This window comes from Penaeus chinensis, chromosome 1 (genome assembly GCF_019202785.1).
Source record: "Penaeus chinensis breed Huanghai No. 1 chromosome 1, ASM1920278v2, whole genome shotgun sequence".
NCBI classification, from domain to species: Eukaryota; Metazoa; Arthropoda; class Malacostraca; order Decapoda; family Penaeidae; genus Penaeus; species Penaeus chinensis.
In genome coordinates this window covers 6,934,092-6,958,827 of record NC_061819.1, presented here as the reverse complement: position 1 = coordinate 6,958,827, position 24,736 = coordinate 6,934,092, and the positions used below count along the sequence as shown (strand labels likewise).

General features: G+C 31.7%; 1 protein-coding gene across 1 annotated transcript in view; it reads right to left on the bottom strand.

The window, feature by feature from the left end:
* Positions 1-19,834: 19,834 nt before the first annotated feature.
* The window catches only part of LOC125030361, a 5,959-nt gene continuing 1,057 nt past the window's right edge, over positions 19,835-24,736 (bottom strand). The window contains exons 2-4 of the mRNA XM_047620416.1: positions 23,216-23,365; positions 20,082-20,231; positions 19,835-19,934 (exon numbers count right to left, since the gene is read on the bottom strand). Of these exons, the coding sequence (XP_047476372.1) occupies positions 19,835-19,934; positions 20,082-20,231; positions 23,216-23,365 (400 nt within the window). The remainder of the gene's footprint in view (positions 19,935-20,081; positions 20,232-23,215; positions 23,366-24,736) is intronic.

Genomic DNA, 24,736 nt, shown 5'->3' with positions numbered 1-24,736 from the left:
TTTATAGCAACACAATGAAGTTAGTGAATCCGAGTTCCTAAAAAAAACAAAACACTCTAATATAAGGTCATTCTCGACCAAAGCGTCAGGAAAAATGCACTTGGGGAACCTTCTCATAATTCCCAGAAGAACACTTATATAATCATGAAAGTGCAAGTACATCTATCATTAACCTTAAGTGCGTTCTCAGGTGAAAATGTCTTTATTACGTTTTTTCTACACTTTCGCTATGATTTTAGCCGTAGCCAGTGTGGCAGTTGGATTTCTTCTGCCACTGCCGGCACCAGTACCGCTTGTACTGCCTTACCCAAAATCGTTCCAGGTCATCACAGACAATAGCCCGATTTACCTACGAAGTGTAGCGCAGCGACTGGTTCCCTTCAAAGTGTATCAGACCAGCCAATAAATAATTTTTCAAAAGAGAAACTTAATCTATATTTCCCCCTTATCTCCAAGAACAGCGTTATTAAAGTTATCAAGAAATTTCGAGATGGGACAGGTTAATAATATTCTAAACTAATATGTTGATTCAGGGTGAAGTATCTTTATATGCCATATCTATATATCTACATCAGACGCGTACCCTGCCTCTCTCTATGTTCTCTATCAATATATCTATTTCTCCCTTCATATCTACTTGTTTATTTGTCTTCTTATGCTTCTGTATCTACATACCAGACATATCTGCTATCTGCACTATGTATATCCAAGTGTAAACAGCAATGTCTTCAACTATAGTATATATATATATATATATATATATATATATATATATATATGTATCTATCTACATCTACTTACCGACTACTTGCATATAATACATTTCGAGATGGAACAATTTATATGTACATTAATCGATATCCCGATGTTTATTTGTGTACATCTACATATATCTAACATTATATATCAGCATATCACTTGTTAATACATACATATTTATCTATACCAGTCTATATAGAGTGCAGATATATATCCCTGCATATCTTTAACTCTAGTCAAATATATAAGATTATTATCACGCATAAGCATACCAACACCAGAAGAAAACGGATTTCATCTTGAATTGAATATCCAACGTACTATTGTTTTCCTTTCGTGGGAATTTTACGGCGATGGTGGGAAAATCATTGAACTACACCTGCGCTCGTCTGACGGTAGTTTTTTTTTTTTTTTTTTTTTTTTTTTTGCTATACTCATTTATTTATTCATGGTACTGTTTATTTATTCATGTTAAGTTTATATATTTATGTTAAGTTTGTATATTTATGTTAAGTTTATATATCTATGTTGAATTTATTTATTTATGTTAAATATATGTATTTGTGTTAAATTGATGTATTTGTGTTAAATTTATGTATGTGTTAGATTGATGTATTTGTGTTAGATTTATTATTTGTTTTAAATTTATGTATTTGTTTTAAATTTATGTATGTGTTAAATTTATGTATCTGTGTTGAATTTATGTATTTGTGTTAAATTTATATAATGTGTTAAATTCATGTATTTGAGTTAGATTTATGTATTTGTGTTCAATTTATGTATGTGTTAAATTTATGTATTTGTGTTGAATTTATATATTTGTGGTAAATGTATGTATTTGTGTTGAATTTATGTATTTGTGTTGAATTTATGTATTTGTGGTAAATGTATGTATTTGTGTTAGATTTGTGTGTGTTAAATGTATGTATTTGTGTTAAATGTATGTATTATGTTGAATTTATATATTTATGTTAAATTTATTTGTTAAATTTATTAATTTATGTTAAATTATTTATTATGTTAAATTTATTAATTTATGTTAAATTATTTATTAATGTTAAATTTATTTATTAATGTTAAATTTATGTATTTATGTTAAGTTTATGTATTTATGTTAAATTTATTTGTTAAATTTATTAATTTATGTTAAATTTATTCATTTATGTTAAATTTATTCATTTATGTTAAATTTATTCATTTATGTTAAATCTATTAATTTAAGTTAAATTTATTTATTAATGTTAAATTTGTGTATTTATGTTAAGTTTATGTATTTGGGTAAAATTTATATATTTATGTTAAATTTATTTGTTTATGTTCAATTTATGTATTATGTTAAATTTATGTATTTATGTTAAATTAATTTGTTTATGTTAAATGTATTTGTTTTTGTTAAATGTATTTATTCATGTTAAATGTATTTATTTATGTTAAATTTATGTATTTATGTTAAATTTGTTTGTTTGATAAACTTATTTATTTATGTTAAATTTATTTATTTCTGTTAAGTTTATTTATTTGTTTGTTTAATGTATTTATTTATGTTAAATTTATGTATTTATGTTAAATTTGTTTGTTTGATAAACTTATTTATTTATGTTAAATTTGTTTGTTTGATAAACTTATTTATTTATGTTAAATTTGTTTGTTTGATAAACTTATTTATTTATGTTAAATTTATTTATTTGTGTTAAGTTTATTTGTTTGTTTGATAAACTTATTTATTTATGTTGAATTTATTTATTTTTGTTAAGTTTATTTATTTGTTTGTTAAATTTATTTATTTATGTTAAATTTATTTATTTATGTTAAATTTATTTATTTATGTTAAATTTATTTATTTATGTTAAATTTATTTATTTATGTTAAATTTATTTATTTATGTTAAATTTATTGATTTATGTTAAATTTATTGATTTATGTTAAATTTATTTTTTTATGTTAAATTTATTTATTTATGTTAAATTTATTTATTTATGTTAAATTTATTTATTTATGTTAAATTTATTTATTTATGTTAAATTTATTTATTTATGTTAAATTTAATTATTTATGTTAAATTTATTTATTTGTTTGTTAAATTTATTTGTTTCTTAAATTTATTTATTAATGTTAAATTTATATATTTGACTGTTTAGCTTATTCAGCATACTGAACATGCTTCACGTTTAAATTCATAAACTGCAGTTAGATATAGATAATTTGCTAAAATATGCTTAATAATTATCATTTTTATATTCACTGTCTGCACGCCACGGAGTCCAGGTCAATTCTGTTTTGTTGTTCCACAGAACACGCAGCAATATTCCAGTTTCATATTAATTTTCACATAAGTATTATTTAAATTCTTGAATGAAATATAACACATTGTCGACATGGAACATCTTATACATCTTTTTTCTCATACACAAGTTAGAAAACCATATCGAACCAACCACCAAGAGCAAGCAAGCTTGGTGCGTAATCTAAACTAGTTTATATAATTGTCCCAAGATATATAATTACATATCATTGTTTATTTGTTTACAACAAACAAATGTATACATAAAAGTTATACTTTTGAGGTGAGGAGACAGGTGGCTACCCTTGTTTGCATTAACAGACTGCTACTGCATGGGTTTGCATGCGTCACGAGTAAATGCTTATGTATATGTATGTGTAAAGACATATATGACGAACAAGGTTATATAAAATTATATAATATTTGTAGAATATAGTAATATGATATAGATATAGCTGGGTTACAATATGTATCTATTTCTATAGACGTATATATATTCACCTACTATGTTTATCGTATCTTCATTTACCTCTATATTAATATCTGTATCAATCTCTCAATATGCGTCTATTTATATCTGTCTATCTACTTGTTTATTTAGATTGCTCCGACCTCTGGTGCCTCAGCAGGTCTCTGATATGTCTCAGTAGAATGTGCGAGAGTACCTTGCCTGGCATACTGAGTAGTGTAATGCCTCGGTGATTACTGCAGTCCCACCGATCGCCTTCCCCCTTTCAGAGAGGGATGACCACACCCCTCAGCAGGTCAGGGGGAATGGTACCAGTCTGCCAGGTGGTAGACAGGACTGCATGCAAGCCCCTTGCCATAGGTTCTGTACATATTTATAATCTATATACAGTACACCGCTATATATCTCTGCATATCTTTATCTCTATCCAAATATCATCATCATTTGGGATCTAACGCCGATGGGGGCGCATAGTCGCATCCACAATTCGCTTCCACCTACGAGGATCCCTCATGGCGAGCCGCCAGGCAGGGGCCCGGCCCATCTCTAGCTCCTCACGAAAGGTTCTCCACCAACCTTTAACAATACGGCTGGGATGCCACAAATACCTGCTGCTTTACCATTCTTCAGCTTGGAAATCATCCCCCTGACTTCAGTCAGGGAGTGTGGTCTGGTGGAATCTCAACATTACCTGCATCCAAGTTATCTGTTGGTGGATCAATTTGATACAACACACCCCATCAGGATCAGAGATTATCTGGCTACTTTCTGAGTGAATTGCAGTCGTCTGTGAGGAGGGCTTGGAGTTCAGCTTTCTCAGGGCTTGGTAGGCAGGTCGAAGGTCATTTACTAGGAAATGGTTTTCGACCTCCTCTGCAAGATTCCTGATAAACTGTTTCTTATCCCTTCTCAACAGTAATCTATTCCTGCACACCAGAAAATGGTGCAAGTTGCGATCCCCTGACAATTGAGCCGCACGACAAGCATCTGTGGCTTCCGGTGTTTGTGGAATTCAGTCTTGCTCTTGGGCGTTCACCAATCGATTCTTGGGCTGCATCAAGTGTTTCACGCTTGAAGGTGTCCCGCAGAAGAACAGAGCCCATCAGACCCTCGAGTGCTGTCAAAGAACAGAGATAGCCTCAGCAACCCACCAGGCACTCTCATCCTCAGTCAATCTGTCCACATGGAGCTCTGTAGGGTGTACATTGGGGCGATAGGGGTTTCTAAAGAGGACCCAGAGAGTAGCCACAACTAATCTATGATCAATTCCACAGGACTCGGCGCTTCGATACACCCTGCAGTTCTGAAGGATCCTCCATCGAGTGTTAACCAGGATGTGGTTGAGCTCCTTGGCCACACTACCCGTATTGCTGTACCAAATCCAACAATGCGGTTCAGAACGCCGATAACAGGAGCCAGATATCCTCAATTTCTGGGACCTAGCAAAGTCACAGAAAAGGAGGCTATTCTCGCTGCCAGCGTCAGCTCCTGAGCCATGAGGACCGACAGACATCTCGTAGCCAGCTTGATCGCAGCCGAATACCGCATTGAAGTCACCCAGAACAATAGGAATATCTCGCCGAGGACAGCAGTCTGTCACAGATGCAAGTTTGGCGTGAAACATCTCTTTCACCTCAAGTTTATATACATTCATAGGAGCGTACACAGCAATAAAAGACATGAAGCCGAATAAAAGCTTCAGTCTCAATACCATAATATGCTCATCGACTGGAGTGACTTCTACTACCAAGGGTTGAAGTCTGCTGGAGATGGGGGCCATCGCTGCGGCCCAACCATTAATAAGTGTAGCCACCCTCTCTAATTATGCTGCTGCCAGGTCTTCTCACCTTCGAGAGAGCAGCCACCTCATCTCTCAGCTGCTTCAGTTCCCTCGACAGTAGTGGTAACCGATCATCCTGTCACAAGGAGCAGACGTTCCAAGCCCCCACCCTGAAGCCCGCCTAAGGTCTAACCTCGGGCAGTCACTCCGGTTAGCTCCCTAGGGCTTTCCCCCACAAGGCTCACGCCAGGTTGGCGGTCGCCGGGACCCAGATGGATATATATACATACATAAAAGATATAACTACATATCGTTGTCTAGTTTTTTTTATAACTTAAACAACTGTATACATCATTCCATTACTTTCACCATGGAAACCGCAGGGCCAGCTTTGCTAGCATTCTTATAAGTATACTGATATAATACGAAAAGAAATTATATAAATATAAAATTCAATATCGAACATTATAGTAAATACAAGGTAATCATTGATAATTTCACAACTTATACATATTTTATTTCTAGCAACACAAAGACATTAGCGAATCCGAGTTCCTAAACATCCTCTGATCTAAGTACATTCTCTGCCAAAGCATTAGGAAAATGCACTCGGGGAACCTTCTCAGAGTTCCCAGAAGAATACTATATATTCATGTCAGTGCAAGTATATCATTAACTCTAAGTGCTTTCATAAGTAAAAATGTCTCTGCTACGAATTTTCTCCATTTTCGCCATGATTTTATGCGCAGCTAGTGTGGCACATGGATTTCTTCTGCCACTGCCTGCGCCAGTTCCGCTTGTACTGCCTTACCCAAAATCGTTCCAGGTCATCAACGATAATAGCGCAATATATCTACAAAATGGAGCGCAGCGACTGGTTCCCTTCAAATTGTATCAAGCTATCCAATAAAGATTTTTTTTATAACAAAAAACTTGATCTATATCTTCCCCTTATCTTAACAAGAAAATTAAATTTAACAAGAAATTTCGAGGTGGAATTATATAAATATAAATCATATTTATATAAACTTATATATCCAGCTCTGTAGGTGTATCTATCTATACATGTATATCCTTATATGTATCTGCATCAGTTATGTATCGATTTCTATCTATCTATATATATATATATATATATATATATATATTGATATACGCATCTTACTTATAGCAACAAGTAGTACTCAAATAAATTGCTAATATAACGTAATAGCACGCTTCACCCTCTTTAGAGTAGCAATGCATATGTCGCGACAGTGATACTTTACTCAACTGCAACTTGCATATCATATATGAAATTGCAGCATAATCCGCCTTAATAATACACTACACCATGAAGTTTCTAGATAGTTAAGGCATCTAGTTTGACGATCATTACATACATTATCTGCCAAAGCTTTAGGAAAATGAACTCGGGGAACCTTATCAGAGTTCCCAGAAAACTACTATATAGTCATGTCAGTGCAAGTATATAATTAACTCTAAGTGCTTTCTTGAGAAAAAATGTCTCTGCTACGATTTTTCTCCATTTTTGCCATGATTTTATGCGCAGCTAGTGTAGCACATAGATTTCTTCTGTCACTGACTACGCCAGTTCCGCTTGTACTACCTTACTTAAAATAGTTCAAGGTTGTCATAGACAATAGCAGCGCAACGACTGATTCCCTTCAAATTGTATCAAGCCATCCAATAAAGACTTTTTTATAACAGAAACTTGATCTATATATTCCCCTTACCTTAACAAGAATATTAAAGTTATCAAAATATTTCGAGGTGAAATTATATAAATATGAATCATATTTATATAAATTATTTATATATCCATCTCTGTGTAGGTGTATCTCTCTATACATATATATCCTTATATCTCCATCAAGTTTTATGTATCGATTTCTGTCTACATATATATACGTATCTTATTTATAGCAACAAGTAGTACTCAAATAAATTGCTAATATGACTTTGTAATAGCTTCACCCTCTTTAGAGTAGCAATGCATATATCTCGACAGTGATACTTCACTCAACTGCAACTTGCATATCATATATACAAACCCGAATGTTAAATTGGAGCATAATTCGTCTTAATAATACACTACACTATGAAGTTTCTAGATAGTAAAGGCATCTAGTTTGACAGTCATTACAGCATTTCTCGCCCCTTCTCTTGCTTCCATTTAATGCCGAGTTTCATATGGGTGTGGCTTTTTGTTTCTAGAATATATTTCGTAGATTGCGGCATTTATTTCATTTTTTATCGCATTTCAAGCTTCTTGATCCCCTCTCTCACTTATTATTCAAACGGGCATCCCCTTTTCTCCAATTGTCTTATTTCGTTACACTCCCGTTCTTATTAATTATTTCTTTGTTCTGTTTATTCCTTTGTTCGTAGTTCCTTCTATCTTTGCAGCATTGTTGTTCCTCTCGCGTTCCTTCCCATCCCTTCAGTTCCGCGATCCCTTCTTTCCACTTTAATTCGTTTTCTACTCTGAATATCGTTCTTGCATCGTTTCCCAAGACTGCACCAGTTTCTTGAACTGCCCGCCTACCAATAAAATATATACAATATAGATTTAGCAAGTAGATATTGCCTTTCTATAAGAATATAAAAATAATTCAATGGAACCAGGTTACGCTTTAATCCGTGTGAAGTGCGTGCTATTTAAAGTCCATCCTGGACGTGGTTGCTATGACTACTTACCGGACACACACGCCTTTGTGTTCTTCTGTCTACCTCGGGAACTGTCTTGTTATCACGAGAAAGTTAAGTGAACTTTTTCCAACAAAGATAATAGTTCACTTTCACCCACTAACAAAGGAATGTGCAAAAAGATATGAGAACTTTCAGCTTGCAGGCCTCCATTTTGTTATATATCAATATAATTACTAATTATGTGGGTTTTAGGCAACGTTATATTCCTAAAAGTGAGAGACCCACCATATTCGTGAAAAGACACACACACTGTGTGGTATATAATCCTGTATATCTTTATCTCTATCAATATATAAATTACATGTCGATGTTTAATTAATTTGATAAAATATATACTTTCGTTACTTTTGAAATACTTATTTTTTTTTAAATATGGAAGGTCCATTATTTGATCAAGAAACCGCAGGGCCATCCTTGCCATAATTCTTTTAAGGGATTATATTAATATAATACGAAAAGAAAATTATTAACACTATAATTACTACTAAACAATATTACAGTGAATATAAGGAAATCATTGATCAGTCAATACGCTACGTGCATGTTTTATTTATAGCAACACAGTGACAATAACGAGTGCGAATTCTTAAACAATCTCTAATCTAAGTTCCTTTTTTTACCAAAGTGCTAAGAAAATGCACTCGGGGAACTTTCACAAAGTTCCTAGATGACTACTATATAATCATGTCAATGCAAATATATTTATCATTATCTCTAATTGCATTCTAAGGTGAAAATGTCCCTGTTACGATTTTTCTACATTTTCATCATGATTTTATCGTTAGCCAGTGCAGCACTTGGATTTCTTCTGCCACTGCCTGCGCCAGTTCCACTTGTACTGCCTTGCCAAAATCGTTCCAGGTCATCACAGATAACAGCCCGATTTATCTACAAAAGGGACCGCAGCGACTAGTTCCCTTCAAAGTGTATCAAGCCATGAATTAAAAGTATATTTTTAAAAATAATAACTGGATCCATATTTTCCCCACATTCCCAAAAAAACATTTCTATACACGTATCTACTTGTTCATCTATCTTCATATGTCTATATCGATATATTTACGTCAGACACGTATGTGAATATATATATATATATATATATATATATATATATATATATATATATTTAACTCTCTACACATATACAAGTTTGTTGTGTAAAAATCAATTTATATATACATATTTATCTGTCAGTCTATATACAGTATACCGATATATATCCTTATATATATTCATCTCTATCCATAAATGAAGGTATATAACTAGATATCGATGTTTAGTTGTTTTAATATAAACAACTATATATATAGGTTGTGCTTTCGTTGCTTTTGAAATATGTATATATATACATTTTAAATATATGGAAGTTCCATTAATTATAAAGGGAAACTGCAAGGCCAGCTTTGCCAGCTTGTTAAAATACACAATTCATGGATTGTTACATCTGCTCTTGTCTTTATATCTACATTCATCAATCGACATGACTTTATCTATCTATATCTACATTTATCTACCGACATGACTTTGTCTATTTATATCTACATTTATCTATCGACATGACTTTATCTATTTATATCTACATTAATCGATATGCCGATGCCTGTTTGTGTATATCTACGAATATCTAAGAGTCTATATTAATTTTTGTATATACAGATTTATCTGTCAGTCTATATATAGTATACCGATATATATCCTTGTATATATTTATCTCTATCCATATATGAAGGTATATAACTAGATATCGATTTTTAGTTGTTTATAATATAAACAATTATACATATAGGTCGTGCTTTCGGTGCTTTTATATATATATATATATATATATTTTTTTTTTAATATATGGAAGTTTCATTAAGTAGAACGGGGAACCGAAAAATAAATTATATGAAAACATTACAGTAAATACAAGAAAATCATTGATAATTCCATACCTATATACAAATATTATTTCTAGCAACACAATAACATTAGCGAATCCGAGTTCCTAAACAACCTCTGACCTACGTTCATTCTCGATCATAGCGTTAGGAAAATGCACTCGGGGAACCCTTTCAAAGTTACATAGTGAAAATATCTATGTATATCTATACCTATCTCTACCATGCTACATCTGCTCTTGTCTCTATATGTACATTTATCTATCGACATGGCTTTATCTATCTATATCTAAATTAAACGATATGTCGATGTTTATTTGTGTATATCTACGTATATCTAAGATTCTATATCAATTTACATATATACATATTTATCTGTCAGTCTATATACAGTATACCGATATATATCCTTGTATATATTTATCTCTATCCATACATGAAGGTATATAACTAGATATCGATGTTTAGTTGTTTGTAACATAAACAACTATACATATAGATTGTGCTGTCGTTGCTTTTATAATATTTGTTTTTTATATTAATTTTAAATATATGGAAGTTCCATTAATTATAACGGGAAACCGTCGACATGATTTATCTATTTATATCTACATTAATCGATATGCCGTTGCCTATTTGTGTATATCTACGCATATCTAAGATTCTATATCAATATATTAAATTTTATATATACATATTTATCAGTTAGTCTATATACAGTATAACAATATATATCCTTCTATATATTTATCTCTATCCATACATGAAGGTATATAACTAGATATCGATGTTTAGTTGTTTATAATATAAACAACTGTATACACATAGTTTGTGCTTTCGTTGCTTTTATAATATATATATATATCTAATATATGGAAGTTCCATTAATTTGAACGGGAAACCGCAGGGCCAGCTTTGCCAGCTTGTTATGATATAGAATTCTTTATAATACGAAAATAAATTATATGAAACTATTTTCACTATCGAGCATTACAGTAAATACAAGAAAATCATTGATAATTCCACACCTATATACATATTTTATTTCTAGCAACACAATAACATTAGCGAATCCGAGTTCCTAAACAACCTCTGACCTACGTTCATTCTCGATCATAGCGTTAGGAAAATGCACTCGGGGAACCCTTCCAAAGTTCCCAGAAGACTACTATATAATCGTGTTAGAGCAAATATAAGTATCATTACCTGTAAGTGACTTCTTAAGTGGATATGTCTCTGCTACGATTTTTCTCCATTTTCGCCATGATTTTATGCGTAGCCAGTGTGGCACATGGATTTCTTCTGCCACTGCCTGCGCCAGTTCCGCTTGTACTGCCTTACCCACAATCGTTCCAGGTCATCACAGATAATAGCCCGATTTACCTACAAAAGGGGGCGCAGCGACTGGTTCCCTTCAAAGTGTATCAAGCCATTCAATAAAGATATATTTAAAAAAAATAATAACTTGAGCTATATCTTCCCCACATTCCAGAAAAACATATACACGTATCTACTTGTTTATCCATCTTCATATGTCTATATCTATATATCTACGTCAGACACGTATGTGCATCTATCTATATATTTATCTCTCTACACATATGCTAGTTACAGGGTGTACAATTCTATGTATATCTATACCTATCTATATCTTGCTACATCTGCTCTTGTCTCTATATCTACATTTATCTATCGACATGGCTTTATCTATCTATATCTACATTAATCGATATGCCGATGTCTATTTGTGTATATCTACGTATATCTAAGATTCTATATCAATTTATATATATACATATTTATCTGACAGTCTATATACAGTATACCGATATATATCCTTGTATATATTTATCTCTATCCATACTTGAAGGTATATAACTAGATATCTATGTTTAGTTGTTTGTAACATAAACAACTATACATATAGGTTGTGCTGTCGTTGCTTTTATAATATTTGTTTTTTATATTTCTTTTAAATATATGGAAGTTCCATTAATTATAACGGGAAACCGCAGGGCCAGCTTTGCCAGCTTGTTATAATATACAATTCATAGCTTGCTACATCTGCTCTTGTCTCTATATGTACATTTATCTATCGACATGACTTTATCTATCTATATCTACATTTATCTGTCGACATGATTTATCTTTTTATATCTACATTAATCGATATGCCGATGCCTATTTGTTTATATCTACGCATATCTAAGATTCTATATCAATATATCAAATTTTATATATACATATTTATCTGTCAGTCTATATACAGTATACCAATATATATCCTTCTATATATTTATCTCTATCCATACATGAAGGTATATAACTAGATATCGATGTTTTGTTGTTTATAATATAAACAACTGTATACACATAGTTTGTGCTTTCGTTGCTTTTATAATATATATATATATTTTTAATATATGGAAGTTCCATTAATTTGAACGGGAAACCGCAGGGCTAGCTTTGCCAGCTTGTTATAATATAGAATTCTTTATAATACGAAAATAAATTATATGAAAACTATTTTCACTATCGAGCATTACAGTAAATGCAAGAAAATCATTGATAATTCCATACCTATATACATATTTTATTTCTAGCAACACAATAACATTAGCGAATCCGAGTTCCTAAACAACCTCTGACCTACGTTCATTCTCGATCATAGCGTTAGGAAAATGCACTCGGGGAACCCTTTCAAAGTTCCCAGAAGACTACTATATAATCGTGTTAGTGCAAATATAAGTATCATTACCTGTAAGTGACTTCTTAAGTGGATATGTCTCTGCTACGATTTTTCTCCATTTTCGCCATGATTTTATGCGTAGCCAGTGTGGCACATGGATTTCTTCTGCCACTGCCTGCGCCAGTTCCGCTTGTACTGCCTTACCCACAATCGTTCCAGGTCATCACAGATAATAGCCCGATTTACCTACAAAATGGGGCGCAGCGACTGGTTCCCTTCAAAGTGTATCAAGCCATTCAATAAAGATATATTTAAAAAAATAATAACTTGAGCTATATCTTCCCCACATTCCAGAAAAACATATACACGTATCTACTTGTTTATCCATCTTCATATGTCTATATCTATATATCTACGTCAGACACGTATGTGCATCTATCTATATATTTATCTCTCTACACATATGCAAGTTACATAGTGTAAAAATCTATGTATATCTATACCTATCTATATCTTGCTACATCTGCTCTTGTCTCTATATGTACATTTATCTATCGACATGGCTTTATCTATCTATATCTACATTAATCGATATGCCGATGTCTATTTGTGTATATCTACGTATATCTAAGATTCTATATCAAGTTTTATATATATATATATATTTATCTGTCAGTCTATATACAGTATACCGATATATATCCTTGTATATATTTATCGCTATCCATACATGAAGGTATATAACTAGATATCGATGTTTAGTTGTTTGTAACATAAACAACTATACATATAGGTTGTGCTGTCGTTGCTTTTATAATATTTGTTTTTTATATTTCTTTTAAATATATGGAAGTTCCATTAATTATAACGGGAAACCGCAGGGCCAGCTTTGCCAGCTTGTTATAATATACAATTCATAGCTTGCTACATCTGCTCTTGTCTCTATATCTACATTTATCTATCGACATGACTTTATCTATCTATATCTACATTTATCTGTCGACATGATTTATCTTTTTATATCTACATTAATCGATATGCCGATGCCTATTTGTTTATATCTACGCATATCTAAGATTCTATATCAATATATCAAATTTTATATATACATATTTATCTGTCAGTCTATATACAGTATACCAATATATATCCTTCTATATATTTATCTCTATCCATACATGAAGGTATATAACTAGATATCGATGTTTAGTTGTTTATAATATAAACAACTGTATACACATAGTTTGTGCTTTCGTTGCTTTTATAATATATATATATTTTTAATATATGGAAGTTCCATTAATTTGAACGGGAAACCGCAGGGCCAGCTTTGCCAGCTTGTTATAATATAGAATTCTTTATAATACGAAAATAAATTATATGAAAACTATTTTCACTATCGAGCATTACAGTAAATGCAAGAAAATCATTGATAATTCCATACCTATATACATATTTTATTTCTAGCAACACAATAACATTAGCGAATCCGAGTTCCTAAACAACCTCTGACCTACGTTCATTCTCGATCATAGCGTTAGGAAAATGCACTCGGGGAACCCTTTCAAAGTTCCCAGAAGACTACTATATAATCGTGTTAGTGCAAATATAAGTAACATTACCTGTAAGTGACTTCTTAAGTGGATATGTCTCTGCTACGATTTTTCTCCATTTTCGCCATGATTTTATGCGTAGCCAGTGTGGCACATGGATTTCTTCTGCCACTGCCTGCGCCAGTTCCGCTTGTACTGCCTTACCCACAATCGTTCCAGGTCATCACAGATAATAGCCCGATTTACCTACAAAAGGGGGCGCAGCGACTGGTTCCCTTCAAAGTGTATCAAGCCATTCAATAAAGATATATTTAAAAAAATAATAACTTGAGCTATATCTTCCCCACATTCCAGAAAAACATATACACGTATCTACTTGTTTATCCATCTTCATATGTCTATATCTATATATCTACGTCAGACACGTATGTGCATCTATCTATATATTTATCTCTCTACACATATGCTAGTTACAGGGTGTAAAATTCTATGTATATCTATACCTATCTATATCTTGCTACATCTGCTCTTGTCTCTATATCTACATTTATCTATCGACATGGCTTTATCTATCTATATCTACATTAATCGATATGCCGATGTCTATTTGTGTATATCTACGTATATCTAAGATTCTATATCAAGTTTTATATATATATATATTTATCTGTCAGTCTATATACAGTATACCGATATATATCCTTGTATATATTTATCGCTATCCATACATGAAGGTATATAACTAGATATCGATGTTTAGTTGTTTATAACATAAACAACTATACATATAGGTTGTGCTGTCGTTGCTTTTATAATATTTGTTTTTTTATATTTCTTTTAAATATATGGAAGTTCCATTAATTATAACGGGAAACCGCAGGGCCAGCTTTGCCAGCTTGTTATAATATACAATTCATAGCTTGCTACATCTGCTCTTGTCTCTATATCTACATTTATCTATCGACATGACTTTATCTATCTATATCTACATTTATCTGTCGACATGATTTATCTTTTTATATCTACATTAATCGATATGCCGATGCCTATTTGTTTATATCTACGCATATCTAAGATTCTATATCAATATATCAAATTTTATATATACATATTTATCTGTCAGTCTATATACAGTATACCAATATATATCCTTCTATATATTTATCTCTATCCATACATGAAGGTATATAACTAGATATCGATGTTTAGTTGTTTATAATATAAACAACTGTATACACATAGTTTGTGCTTTTGTTGCTTTTATAATATATATATTTTTAATATATGGAAGTTCCGTTAATATGAACGGGAAACCGCAGGGCTAGCTTTGCCAGCTTGTTATAATATAGAATTCTTTATAATACGAAAAGAAATTATATGAAAACTATTTTCACTATCGAGCATTACAGTAAATGCAAGAAAATCATTGATAATTCCATACCTATATACATATTTTATTTCTAGCAACACAATAACATTAGCGAATCCGAGTTCCTAAACAACCTCTGAACTACGTTCATTCTCGATCATAGCGTTGGGAAAATGCACTCGGGGAACCCTTTCAAAGTTCCCAGAAGACTACTATATAATCGTGTTAGTGCAAATATAAGTATCATTACCTGTAAGTGACTTCTTAAGTGGATATGTCTCTGCTACGATTTTTCTTCATTTTCGCCATGATTTTATGCGTAGCCAGTGTGGCACATGGATTTCTTCTGCCACTGCCTGCGCCAGTTCCGCTTGTACTGCCTTACCCCCAATCGTTCCAGGTCATCACAGATAATAGCCCGATTTACCTACAAAAGGGGGCGCAGCGACTGGTTCCATTCAAAGTGTATCAAGCCATTCAATAAAGATATATTAAAAAAAATAATAACTTGAGCTATATCTTCCCCACATTCCAGAAAAAACATATACACGTATCTACTTGTTTATCCATCTTCATATGTCTATATCTATATATCTACGTCAGACACGTATGTGCATCTATCTATATATTTATCTCTCTACACATATGCTAGTTACAGGGTGTAAAATTCTATGTATATCTATACCTATCTATATCTTGCTACATCTGCTCTTGTCTCTATATCTACATTTATCTATCGACATGGCTTTATCTATCTATATCTACATTAATCGATATGCCGATGTCTATTTGTGTATATCTACGTATATCTAAGATTCTATATCAAGTTTTATATATATATATATATATTTATCTGTCAGTATATATACAGTATACCGATATATATCCTTGTATATATTTATCGCTATCCATACATGAAGGTATATAACTAGATATCGATGTTTAGTTGTTTATAACATAAACAACTATACATATAGGTTGTGCTGTCGTTGCTTTTATAATATTTGTTTTTTATATTTCTTTTAAATATATGGAAGTTCCATTAATTATAACGGGAAACCGCAGGGCCAGCTTTGCCAGCTTGTTATAATATACAATTCATAGCTTGCTACATCTGCTCTTGTCTCTATATCTACATTTATCTATCGACATGACTTTATCTATCTATATCTACATTTATCTGTCGACATGATTTATCTTTTTATATCTACATTAATCGATATGCCGATGCCTATTTGTTTATATCTACGCATATCTAAGATTCTATATCAATATATCAAATTTTATATATACATATTTATCTGTCAGTCTATATACAGTATACCAATATATATCCTTCTATATATTTATCTCTATCCATACATGAAGGTATATAACTAGATATCGATGTTTAGTTGTTTATAATATAAACAACTGTATACACATAGTTTGTGCTTTCGTTGCTTTTATAATATATATATATTTTTAATATATGGAAGTTCCATTGATTTGAACGGGAAACCGCAGGGCCAGCTTTGCCAGCTTGTTATAATATAGAATTCTTTATAATACGAAAAGAAATTATATGAAAACTATTTTCACTATCGAGCATTACAGTAAATGCAAGAAAATCATTGATAATTCCATACCTATATACATATTTTATTTCTAGCAACACAATAACATTAGCGAATCCGAGTTCCTAAACAACCTCTGAACTACGTTCATTCTCGATCATAGCGTTAGGAAAATGCACTCGGGGAACCCTTTCAAAGTTCCCAGAAGACTACTATATAATCGTGTTAGTGCAAATATAAGTATCATTACCTGTAAGTGAATTCTTAAGTGGATATGTCTCTGCTACGATTTTTCTCCATTTTCGCCATGATTTTATGCGTAGCCAGTGTGGCACATGGATTTCTTCTGCCACTGCCTGCGCCAGTTCCGCTTGTACTGCCTTACCCACAATCGTTCCAGGTCATCACAGATAATAGCCCGATTTACCTACAAAATGGGGCGCAGCGACTGGTTCCCTTCAAAGTGTATCAAGCCATTCAATAAAGATATATTTAAAAAAATAATAACTTGATCTATATCTTCCCCACATTCCAGAAAAACATATACACGTATCTACTTGTTTATCCATCTTCATATGTCTATATCTATATATCTACGTCAGACACGTATGTGCATCTATCTATATATTTATCTCTCTACACATATGCAAGTTACATGGTGTAAAATTCTATGTATATCTATACCTATCTATATCTTGCTACATCTGCTCTTGTCTCTATATCTACATTTATCTATCGACATGGCTTTATCTATCTATATCTACATTAATCGATATGCCGATGTCTATTTGTGTATATCTACGTATATCTAAGATTCTATATCAATTTTTATATATACATTTTTATCTGTCAGTCTATATATAGTATACCGATATATATCCTTGTATATATTTATCTCTATCCATACATGAAGGAGTATAACTAGAAATCGATGTTTTGTTGTCTATAACATAAACAACTATACATATAGGTTGTGCTGTCGTTGCTTCTATAATATTTTTGTTTCATATATTTTTTTTTAAATATATGGAAGTTCCATTAATTATAACGGGAAACCGCAGAGCCAGCTTTGCCAGCTTGTTATAATATACAATTCATAGCTTGTTTCATCTGCTCTTGTCTCTATATCTACATTTATCTATCGACATAACTTTATCTATCTATATCTACATTTATCTATCGACATGACTTTAACTATCTATATCTACATTTATCTATCGAAATGACTTTATCTATCTATATCTACATTTATCTATCGACATGACTTTATCTATCTATATCTACATTTATCTATCGACATAACTTTATCTATATCTACATTTATCTATCGACATAACTTTATCTATATCGACATTTATCTATCGACATGACTTTATTTATCTATATCTACACTTATCTATCGACATGACTTTATCTATCTTTATCTACGCTTATCTATCGACATGACTTTATCTATCTTTATCTACATTTATCTATCGACATGACTTTATCTATTTATATCTACATTTATCTATCGACATGACTTTATCTATTTATATCTACATTAATCGATATGCCGATGCCTATTCGTGTATATCTACACATATCTAAGATTCTGTATCAATATATCCATTTTTATATATACATATTTATCTGTCAGTCTATATAAAATATACCGATATATATCTTATATATTTATCTCTATCCATACATGAAAGTATATAACTAGATATCGATGTTTAGTTGTTTATAATATAAACAACTGTATACACATAGGTTGTGATTTTGTTGCTTTTATAATATATATGTATATATATATATATATTCTTTTAAATATATGGAAGTTCCATTAATTAGAACGGAATGGAACCTGAAGGTATATAACTAGATATCGATGTTTAGTTGTTTATAACATAAACAACTATACATATAGGTTGTGCTGTCGTTGATTTTATAATATATATATATATATATATATATATATATTATATATATATATTTCAAATATATGGAAGTTCCATTAATTATAACGGGAAACCGCAGGTACAGCTTTGCCAGCTTGTTAAAATATACAATTCATAGCTTGCTACATATGCTCTTGTCTCTATATCTACACTTATCTATCGACATAACTTTATCTATCTATATCTACATTTATCTATCTATATCTACATTTATCTATCGACATGACTTTATCTATTTATATCTACATTAATCGATATGCCGATGCCTATTTGTGTATATCTACGCATATCTAAGATTCTATATCAAGCTATGAATTGTATATTATAACTAGCTGGCAACGATTTTTCTCCATTTTCGCCATGATTTTATGCGTAGCCAGTGTGGCACTTGGATTTCATCTGCCACTGCCTGCGCCGGAGGGTTTTGGAAGTAGGCCAGGGAGTTATGCATTTTGTGTCACGTGCGAAAAATATATACTTACGGCAAAATATAAACTGTTTACATATATATTATCACGATATGAATATTTTCATCTTTAATTACTCATCGTGGGTTATTTCTTCTGCTCAGCATCCCTTAGTTGTAAAAAAAAAAATGTCCAAAATTTATTTTTGCAGGATATGGCAAATAAATCTAATGGATGAAAAAATGTCTTACGAATCGAAAATTCTAAACGCTTCGATGTCTTATTTAGTGGTAATATAGAGTGTCCTAATCCAGTTATTCTGTCTATCACCCTTTTTAAATACATGTAAAATAAAATCTGACGTGACACATTTCAGAAGCAATTCAGATCCTTTCCTTGTATATGACTTCCTTCACCGTTCTTAAATTTCATAGGATCAATACTCGTATATTGATATAATCATAGGCACATCCCGTCTTGGCATAAACGTTTGATTCATTATCTTAAAATTGAATTGTATCTGAGCTAGTACATGTCTGCAAAGAAATCCTTGTGGCGTAAGAGATACATAGCAGACTGGTGGAAGGATTTTACATCCTGATGCCTTAATTATATGTCACAGGTCCCATTTAAAACAAAACAAATAGAATAGCGGTTTCAGAGTTTATTGAATGGAGGGATACAAATTTATTGGAGCCACCGGTTGTGTTGCAGGGTTTTGAAGGTAGATCGGGCTGTTGTCCGTGATGACCTGGAATGATTTCGGGTATGGCAGGACAAGTGGGAATGGTGCTGGCAGAGGCAGAACAAAGCCTGCACTAAAACTGATCATACTATAAAGGATAACGAACATGATGAGGAATCGTAATGGAGCCATTTTCAATTGAGTGTATTTTGAGTTAATGCTGAAAGTAATTTCACAGGTTCCATTATATATTGTTTTAAGAAGGAGCTCGGATAATGTTTCCTAAGACTCCACTATGAAAGGACCTCGGGATCTACTGTAGTCCAGAAGATTCCTGATTAGTTGTATGTTTATTTGTTGATGTTTGTCATTGTAAATTAATTCAAATACAAAATACAATTAATTCAAACACAAAATATATTTGCCCTGTTATTTTTCAGTATATATTTTCCTTCATTCATATACCTGAATTTTGATGTCTATACTTTTGTTATCCACACTTAACACCAGAAAATACTATTTTTATGGCAGTAATATGCAAATAAACTCTCCTTTATAACACTGATCTAGAATCATATCAATGTCTAATATGTGTTTCTAAATCACTATGAGAATAAATGCCAAATTAATTAGAACACTCTTACTGATATGTTACGATTTCCACCATCAGGTTTATCATTCTAAAAAATCAAACAGAAATTATGGAAGGGAATCGTGGATTTCTTGTGGCTGCGAGTTATTTTCTTTGCGAAATCTATGGAGGAAAACGTTGGAGATATAGAAAGGAAATGAATAGCAAAGTATAAACATTATTCGTAAAATGTAACCGAGAAAAATAACTAGGTAAATTGTACACTCGTATAGTGTTTCTGGAATTTCAGTCTTGTTTGTTCTTAGATTTGGAAATTTCTTCGAGAGTTGTGTTAAATCGCCGTAATGTGAGAAAAATGTACACATGTAGAATGCAACATATAGTAGAACAAGTGGAATATATATATATATATATATATATATATATATATATATGTATATATATATATGTATATATGTATATGTATATATGTAAATTAATATATATACGTATATATGTATATACATATATATATATATATATCTATATCCAAGGGTTAGTTGCGGATATAATCTGTTAAATGTTTGTGTGTATGCGCATATATAATATTCATGTATGTACCTATATATGTATATGCCTATATATTATATAACTATGCATACATACACACACACGCATATGTATATGTATGTATGTGTGTGTATGTATTTGCGCGCGCGCGTGTGCGTGCTTGCGTGTGGGTACGTGCACACACAAACATATTATTACGTTATATTAAGCTATGGTAATTGGACACACATTTTGCATCAGTATATTCAATTTGGACATAGCTGGAAAAGTTAACAAACGTATACCCAGTAGTTTATGAAGAACTTGTTGAACGCAATGTGCAACAAGTATTACCTGAAAAAATGCATTTAATGCACCTGTTGAAGTGGTATTGGTGAGTGCTTCTATGTGCAACAAGGTGCAAATACTCAACCATGCGCTAAGACAAACACGCTAGTATATATAAAAGACTCAAGGGACTTTTTATCTACTTATTTGTATTACGTTTCTGTATATTTGGAATTCGTCTATCCATTGGTGTGTGTGTCCAGAAAATGCTCTGAAATCCATCACAATATCCCTCTGAGTTCTGACATATATTGCTGAGCATTATTATATGTCGCTGTAATTGTACAGTTTTTTTATTTTGCAGGTAAATAATGAAGAAAAAAAAACTCACATGTCTAATAAATATTTAAAAACGCAAAAGTTTCCAACATGATTATTTGATGATTTATACACAATATGTTCAATAGTTAACTAAAAATACCTGTGAATTTGTAAGTCGTAAATGTGGCCGGTGTTTTGTTGGTGCCCGGAGTTTCACTTATTATTATCATAACTATATATTTTTTTTAGAAGTAGCTGCAGATATAATCTGTTAAATGTGTGTGCGTGCGCGCGCGCGCGCGCGCGCGTGTGTGTGTGTGTGTGTGTGAAAGAGAGAGAGAAAGAGTGTGTGAGTATGTATTTCCGTGCGCGCGCGTGTGTGCATGCTAGGCGTGTGGGTATGTGCACACACAAACATATGTTATATTAAGCTATGGTAATTGGAGACATGTTTTGCATCAGTATATTTGGACATAGCTAAAAATAAAGTTTACAAACGTATACCCAGTAGTTTATGAAGAACTTGTTGAACGCAATGTGCAACAATATTACCTGAAAAAAGAAAGCAGAAAAAATACATTTACTGCACATGTTGAAGTGGTAGTGGTCAGTGCTTTATGTGCAACAAGGTGCATATACTCAAACATGCGCCAAGACAAACTCGCCAGTGTATATAAACAAGACTCGAGGGACATCTACTTATTTATATTGCGTTCCTGTATATATTTGGAATACGTCTATCCATTGGTGTGTGCGTGTCCAGAAAATGCTGCTACATCCATCACAATATCCTTGTGAGTTTTGACATATATCACTATGCATTCTTTTATGTCGCTGAATCTTAGCTAATGTAAAAGTACAATCTTCTATTTTGCTGGTAAATTATGACAAAAAACTCACATGTCACATGATTATTTGATGATTTATATTGTATATAATTAACTAAAAATACCTATGCAATATTTCACCGTTAATTTCTGTATTACTTGTTGGTCGGTGCAAGAGGGGTGCTGAAAGATAGAGGGAGAATTAATAATAACTGTGGTAAAATAATGATAAAGGTTTGAACTTAATTGGAGAAATTTACAAAAAAAAAACTTGTTGTGGTGATACAAGTAGAGGAGTAAAAGCGTCATGGCTATATTATATCCAGGAATCTCCACCATCCCTTTGTTGGCATTTACTCGAAAAATCTACTATGCATAATTATTGTTTCGCTCAGCGAGTTCTGTCGCCGGAAGATAGATCTTAGCAACATGCTGCAAAGAATTCCTTGTGGCGTAAGAGATACACAGACTGGTGGAAGGATTTTACATCCTGATGTCTTAATTATATGTCACAGGCCCCAATTCAAACAAAACAAACAGAATAGCGGTTTCAGAGTTTATTGAACGGAGTGATACAAATTTATTGGAGCCACCGGCTGTGTTGCAGGGTTGTGAAAGTAGATCGGGCTGTTGTCCGTGATGACCTGGAATGATTTCGAGTATGGCAGGACAAGAGGGAATGGCGCGGGCAGAGGCAGAACAAAGCCTGCAGTAAAACTGACCAAACTAAAAATAACAATGAAAATAGTGAGGAATCGTGATGGAGCCATTTTCAATTATGAGTGTACTTAGAGTTAATGCTGAAGATGATTTCACAAGTTTCATTATATATTTTTTCAGGAACTCGGAGTATGTTTCCCAACATACTCCACTATGAAAGGACCTCGGGATCTACTTTCAGATACAAACAAAATATATTTGACCTGTTATTTTTTAGCTTTTATATCTTTTCTTTCATTCATATCCCTAAATTTTGATGTCTATATACCTTCATTATCCACACTTAAAAGCAGCAAAAACTATTTTTATAGGCAATAATATGGAAATGCATAACACTGTGATGTAGAATCATATCAAACTCTAATATGTGCTTCCAAATTACTGTGAGAATAAATGCCCAACGAACTGGAACAATCTTAAAATTATGGAAGGGAATACTGGATTTCATGTGGCTCCGAGTTATTTTCTTTGCCAAATATATGGAGGAAAACGGTGGAGATATAGAGAGGAAATGAATAGCATGATATTATCACTATTTGTAAAGGGTGCGTGTGCTTATAATGGATTGATACGCAGTAACCGAGAGAAATAACCTGGCATATCGTACACTCAAATAGTATTTCTAGAATTTAAACCTTGTTTGTTCTTCGACATTTTGTTCAGTCGAGTGTGACGAGTTTGCCTATAGGGTCTGAAGGCAAATCGGTCTGTCCTAACACTAAAGACAGTAGAACAAGTGGGATTGGCAAGAAGACAATGTCCAAGGGTCCGCTGTGAATATAATATTTTAAATGTGTGTGTACGTAAATATACACACACATGTATGCATACATATATGTACATATATAATATATATTTATTTATAATATATATACATACATAACATACGCATACATATGTTTATATATGTATATATATACATAAATGTATATATATACATACATGTATATATATACATGTATATATATATATATATATATATATATATATATATATATATACATATATGCATAGACACATAAATAGACATATATTTACACATCTATATGTGTATATATACATATATATATAAATCAATTTCTGTATATATATAGATGTCTATGAATGTATATATATATATATATATATATATATATATATATATATGTACACGAATGTATATAAATATATGTACATGAATGTATATTAATATATATAGACATATATATGTATATAAATGTATATATACATATATATGTATATAAATGTATATATACATATATATGTATATAAATGTATATATATTTATATATGTTTATAAATGTATATATACATATATATGTATATAAATGTATATATATTTATATATGTGTATAAATGTGCATATATATATATATA